Source organism: Puntigrus tetrazona, chromosome 7 (assembly GCF_018831695.1).
Source record: "Puntigrus tetrazona isolate hp1 chromosome 7, ASM1883169v1, whole genome shotgun sequence".
In the NCBI taxonomy this organism is placed as follows: Eukaryota; Metazoa; Chordata; class Actinopteri; order Cypriniformes; family Cyprinidae; genus Puntigrus; species Puntigrus tetrazona.
Window position 1 is genome coordinate 24,308,757 of NC_056705.1, and position 6,482 is coordinate 24,315,238.

The 6,482-nt window shown below is 37.3% G+C and overlaps 1 protein-coding gene across 3 annotated transcripts in view; it reads left to right on the top strand.

Moving 5' to 3' along the window:
- phkb (phosphorylase kinase, beta) overlaps nucleotides 1-5,415 on the top strand; it is a 59,615-nt gene extending 54,200 nt beyond the window's left edge. For 2 of the 3 annotated variants that reach the window (XM_043244734.1, XM_043244736.1), the window contains 7 exons: nucleotides 281-371; nucleotides 2,333-2,535; nucleotides 2,678-2,812; nucleotides 3,248-3,377; nucleotides 3,511-3,618; nucleotides 3,735-3,875; nucleotides 4,665-5,415. In XM_043244734.1, coding sequence (XP_043100669.1) covers nucleotides 281-371; nucleotides 2,333-2,535; nucleotides 2,678-2,812; nucleotides 3,248-3,377; nucleotides 3,511-3,618; nucleotides 3,735-3,875; nucleotides 4,665-4,802 — 946 coding nt within the window. In that variant the 3' untranslated portion in view covers nucleotides 4,803-5,415. The remainder of the gene's footprint in view (nucleotides 1-280; nucleotides 372-2,332; nucleotides 2,536-2,677; nucleotides 2,813-3,247; nucleotides 3,378-3,510; nucleotides 3,619-3,734; nucleotides 3,876-4,664) is intronic. The other variant, XM_043244735.1, reaches the window with a different exon arrangement.
- The last annotated feature ends 1,067 nt before the right edge of the window (nucleotides 5,416-6,482 follow it).

The window sequence follows — 6,482 nt, forward strand, 5'->3', positions numbered from 1 at the left end:
CATTTTTGTGGAAACAATACATTTTTCAGAATTCTTTGTTGAATAGGAAGTTCAAAAGGACTTGAAAGGGAAATATTTTGTAACATTATAAATGCCCTGCTGTCACGTTTGATCAATTAAATGTGTCCTTTCGGAATAAACGTATCAGTGTAATTAAAATAATCTTACTGACCCCAAACCTTTGGACAGTGGTGTGTATTTTAGGAATAAACTCCCCATTTATGTTTGGCTCCATTGAATGAGTGAGAATATATCTGTTGTACTGTGTTGTGTTCACCAGGTCCATTGTGCGCCTTGCTGCCAGTCTCTTAACTAAACTAGTGGACAGCCTTGCACCGAGCATTACTAGCGTTTTAGTGCATGGCAAGCAGGTAAGTGGAAAACAGGAACAGGGGCCTAAATAATTGTTATGAACAGCATCTGAAGTCAAAAATATAAATTTCAATCGGGGATTTCACGCAAACTTTAATGTTCACTGACTATAAGTAGGATAAAATTAACCTTAAATTCACTTTAAAAGTATGTTTAAGTCATGATGGACTCCTCTTCCTATTAAGTAACAAGACAGTATCTAATTGCATTAGTCAACACTGCCAAAGCTAACTTGCTGCCCTTTCATTTGACGCTTAACCACTCGTTCTGACGCTATTACCCACAACTCCTGCAGCCATCCCATTGGTTCGTGCATTACATTTAACATCATTGTACATTTACCTTTTATTTGCTTTGTGGTGAGACAAACATTACGTGTGGTGTGGAGTGTTTGTTTAATGAACTGCCATAGTTTCCCAACATAGGCCTCTTTAGCCCCTGGTGGTTGTGAAATGATTCATCAGAGTAGCGCACTAGCGGTGAATCTGCATATAAATTGCATCCTAGGGGCCTAATGTTGTGGGTAAGATAAATGGGTACGTTTTGGTTTGAAAATGGGTCATTCCTTGCATACAAGAGCAGTCTGAGCTGACCTGCATGTAGAATTATAGAGTCTTAGCCTTATTTAATTTAAAGAAGCTGAGCCCTTATCTGTGTGCTCCCTGCTTAATGTGTATTTGGGTAACTTGCCATAGCAGAGCAATATTGATGTCTGCTAGGAACTGTACGGGGGTACAATAGCAGATCATGCAAAGCAAACCACCACATAAGCTTAATCCACACAAAATATGCATTTCGTTACATACATAAAATATAACAAAATACCAAGGGCCAGGTTTACTAACAGCTGGAGATGGCGCAAACCATTTTTTGGCGCTTAAATATTATTGTCGGGATTTACAAGATGCACAGTGAAGCTGAAAGGTGTGGACACAGTTATTTTTGTGCCTGGCCTTATTGAATATGCATTTGTAGGAGTTTCAGATGCAAAATTTATGAGAAGAGAGCAACATTTACTAAAGTTTGCTCTTGTCAAATTACTGGTGTTTGCGCAATTATTTAACGTCCATAAAAAGCATGTCTTAAACGATTTTGTGCCTGTGTCTCAAGTAGATCACCCACACCTGATGATCTATGAAGCACCTGAAGATGCTCTGCTTATTTCCGACTAAGCTAATTTGTGTCTATGTTATTTAGCTCGCGTGTTGTCAGAAACGCATAAACCCATGGACGCTTAAAATTGCGCTCTTGTGCTAATTCACCCTTTTTAGTAAATCTGGCCCAAAATTCGATTCATACTAGATGTTTTACAAGATGTAACGTTGCATTTCTGGGACATCACACCTGGTCTCTTGGTGACTTTTTTCCACTAACATTTGACAATCACAAAGTACCCAATATCTTTTAAAATAATTGATGTTTTAAAGGCCAACAAACCTTGACTTCTATTTTCTATTTTTCTTATATACTGTAAATGCTAGTACTATTTTAATGCATTGAAATGTCGATAATATAAGCAAATTATATTAATGTATATAGCATTTGCTTTTTTCTTGAAAAATAGTTGTTCTTGATCGATTTTTCTGATTTATGCAACATCTCATGACAATTCATAAACAACTGCTTTATGTTTTAGCCAATTGTTTGGCTTGTTTGTTCTTGCAACTTGCCTTCACCCCTCTGATGGGTTTGATTTAGTGGGCCTTCATGCTATGTTCTCTCTAAAAATAGCATGTTTGCCAATTCTCATTGTACAAATTCATACGAAATCACCCCGTCATTAACAGTCACATTGTCCCATGAGACCAGGTTGTATTTATACATTTTAAAGTGAATAATTCTTTGTTTTTAGTACATTAACTCAATTCAAATCCAGTCAGAGAAAAAGAAACAAGTAAAAAGGCATCTTTTGAGAAGTCATCCATCATGATACAGACTGACTGCTGTTCTGTTTTACCAGGTGACTCTCGGCCTATTTGGGCATGAAGAGATCGTGATCTCTAACCCCCTGTCTCCAGGGGTCATTAAAGACATCATATACAGCAAGTGCAGCCCCCACGGCGAGAGGGAGGCCGTGCTGCAGCAGGAGCTCGTCATCCACATCGGCTGGATCATCTCCAACAACCCAGAGCTGTTTAGTGGCATGCTGAAGATCCGTGTGGGGTGCACCATCAACTCTCCTCTCAGCATGAGCCTAAATAATAAAACATTAAATAATCATATCTATTGCTATAGATCTTTCTGTCAATTATTTACATGGCTTACCTTAAGCAAACTTTATTTGCCGTGTCTGTTTTTCAATCAGATGGATTGTTCAAGCCATGAAACACGAGTTGAAGATTCGTGCTGGGGACATGCCACCTCAGGACATCTACCAGATGTCCCCTAGTGATGTCAAACAGCTCCTCCTGGATGTCCTCCAACCTCAACAGACTGGCAGGTGCAGGATGCCCACCATCTGTGTGTTAGAGTAGATACCTGCCAAGACTGAATTATCTGCTGTGTCCGATTGCTATAGTGGCATACAGTTTATCATCAATTGATTATTTCTAGTTTTCAATTGGGCAGCTGAGGTTAATTATCAAGTAAAAGAATATGGTCTTCTGACAATGCAGTTGTAACACATTCACATTTTAAGGCTATATATATATATATATATATGTATATATATAATAAAATATTTAAAATCATTTTAAATTGTGATTGCTGTTTTGCCTTGTTGAGCATAAATTACTTTGAAAAAGCATAAAAACTGACCCCAAATTTTGAAAAAGAAATATATATTTTTTCCCCAAAGAATCCTGCTTCAGAGCTTCAAGGATTTCTCCATTGCAGCAGTTTTGAGGATTAATTTTAATCTTCTATACTTCCATAGATCATGGCTCAATAGACGTCAAATCGATGGCTCCCTCAACCGCACTCCTCTCGGCTTCTATGACCGTGTTTGGCAAATCCTGGAAAGGACACGCAATGGCATCACTGTTGGAGGAAAACGTCTCCCTCAGGCAACTTGTCTAAATCAGTCTTAAGCATAGTATTGTTGAGGATGCATAGAAAATAAACAACTGAGATCATTTTAAATGAGTTCAGAATTATCTGCATTTGAGATGACCACTTTAATCTTTCACTTTTTTGCAGCAACCTACTCTATCAGATATGACCATGTATGAAATGAATTTTTCTCTGTTGGTGGAAGACACATTGAAGAACATTGTTTTGCCTGAGTACAGGCAGATCATTGTAGAGGTGAGGCACGGTTTGTCCCTGCCACAGCTTCAACATGTTTTACAACACTTGAATTTGTAATCGGACGTATCATTTGCCTGCTGTTTGTGTTTGTGTCTTTGATGACCTGAGCGCAGCTGTTGATGGTGGTGTCGATTGTGCTGGAAAGAAACCCAGAGCTGGAGTTTCAGGAGGCTGTGGATTTGGACCGCTTGGTTAAGGATGCCTTTGCAGATTTTCAGAAAGACCGCTGCAGACTGGATGGATCAGAGAAACAGGTAAGGGCAGATTTTATTTAGTTAATGGTATCGAATGCTTGGATCAATCGACAATACTTTTCAAAAGTTTGGGTTAAATTTAATTTCTAAATGTTTTTAAAACACTTGCGGTCAACATGGTTACATTTATTTTGAACAAATACAGTGTTATTGCAAAATTATTACAATTATTACTATTTTAAAAAGTTTTCTATTTGATTATATTTTATTGTGTAGTTTATTCCTGCGATGACAAAGTAGACTTTTCATCAGCCATTACTCCAGTCTTTAGCATTGCATGATCGATTAGAAATAATCTCTAATATACTGATATGAAAGCAGTTGTGCTGCTTAGAATTTTTACTTTTTCCATGAATATAAAGTGCATAAAACATTTTGAATATATTTATTTTAACATTATAAATGCCTTTTTATAATGTTTTTTCAATTTACTTCATCCTTGCAAAATATCAAAGTACTAATTTCTTTAAATAAAATATTAAATCATTTAAACAGTACTGTTTTTTTCTTGCAAAACAAACAACATATTAAGTACACTTAAAAAATAATGTCTGTTCACTGCTTTTCACCTTCTACAGTTATGTTTTTGAATTATCTTCATTTGGGCTTTTCACAGTAAATCATAAAATCATATGTGCAATTCATTAATCAGCATACCATGAAATGAAAAGATTGAGAGTCCTTATATTTGATCTATTTCAAAGCGCAGCAGCCGGTATGAATTTGACCGCCATGTCTGCTTGCATTAGCATTTTGTGGTGATGTTATCAAGGTAAATGTAATCCACAGGATAACATGGAGGCCTTCTACAACACACCAGCACTGGGGAAACGAGGCACGTCCAGTTACCTCACCAAGGCAGTAATGATCCAGCTGCTTCAGGGAGAGGTGAAGCCCAGTAAAGATGACCCGTGTTCTGTCAGCTAACACACAACACTCCTGTCAGAATTACTTAGACTGCCATAGAAGCCCAGTCAAGCTAACATAGGATTGTTATTGTCTGGAATATATTATAGCATTTAAATAAAAATATGTATTCTTTTAGGACCTTGACGAAAGGACCTTGCTCACATTTTCTATTTTAAATGCCCAGTTTACCTACCACAGCTTATTAATGGAGAACCATTAAACCTGGCCGTGTGTAGAGAACCACACGACTCAAAATCCTCTAACGTCATCCAGTAAGGTCGTGAACTAACTGCATGTCATTATTTCAGAATTTGATCAAATAGTGTTGTAGATGTTGTTGGTTATGAACTTAAAAGTGAAGCTAGGAGCTGTTTTGCAAGTGTTTTTATTTTGCAAGTGTTGATTGTTAATTTTATGTAGTTTGTTTTTCCTTTTGAACCTGTTGTCAGTTTACTTCAGAGTTTATGACTACTAGTTAATGCATCTGTGTGTATCACTTGCCTCTATGTATGTTTGAATGGTATGAAAAATGTTTTCACCATACATTCACCATTTTTAAACAGTATTTTCAGTCCATTATTACTGAAGAAAAATATATATAGAAAAATAAACTGTCCGTGTTTTAACTTAATTGCGGTTTTCTGCCCTTTTCTCTCCGTCAGCTGCATTGAAAACCTCAAACATTTTGACAGAAACATAAAAGATGTTTGTGTCGCATGGATAGTTATTAGGGAATATCCCAGAAAAAAAGCTCAGCAGAAATCTTGTTTATCCGAGTGAGTGGGTGTTTGGACCAAGATCCTTATTTATCATGCCGTCCACTGCCTTCAGCCTCCGCTTAGTGTATGTCAGAGCGATCAGAGGTCTCAGCGGTTCTCCTGAGGAATGAGTCCCAAACTCACAATATATTGAGCGCGGAGACCAGAATGAGAGACTGAAGAATCTCGATCTGCCCCTGAGGCCAAATAGAAGCTTTGAATGAATGGAAACAAGATTACATGCTGGCGTTTAAGGGCTGAATGTAGCTAAGTTAAAGTTATTAAGCCAAAATCTATCATATTCAAGTATGTGTGGCTTGTTTTGCTGATTTGGGCAATCTATAAAAAGACTGGCACTTGAATGTAATGCACTTCCTCAGGTCTTGCTTTTTTTCTGATTTGTGTTATTAATCAGTGCACTATTGCACCCAGTAGTACAGCACCTATCTGAATTAATATACACTTCTGCACGGTCATATTTTAAATCAAGCCTTCCACGATGAAAGCAATAAAACTGTTTTAAAACCCTCATAAAAGTTAACAGGCCCCTTAAAGTCACTGTGTGTGTGTGTGTGTGTAGCTGAAGTGCGGTCTGACAGATCCGTCTCCAGTGTGTCTTCTTTTAGTCCACACGAGGGTCACCTTTGGGTAGGTGAGATGAGTGAAAAGGAGACATTGTAATTCTTAATCTTTGCATCACATCGACATGCATCAAACTGGTGATAAGTATATGATGGAAATTGCAAATCCTTATTGATATTTATTCCATGTCGGAAATTACCCTACTCTGCGCAGCGTTCAAACAAATTACAGCGAAATATGGCAATTTAAAACTTCAGTTTTTGAATTTATTTTAATGAATTGTATTCCTGATGGCAAAGCTCATTTATTAGGAGACATAACTCCAGTCATGTCACATGAAACTTCAGAAATCATTCTA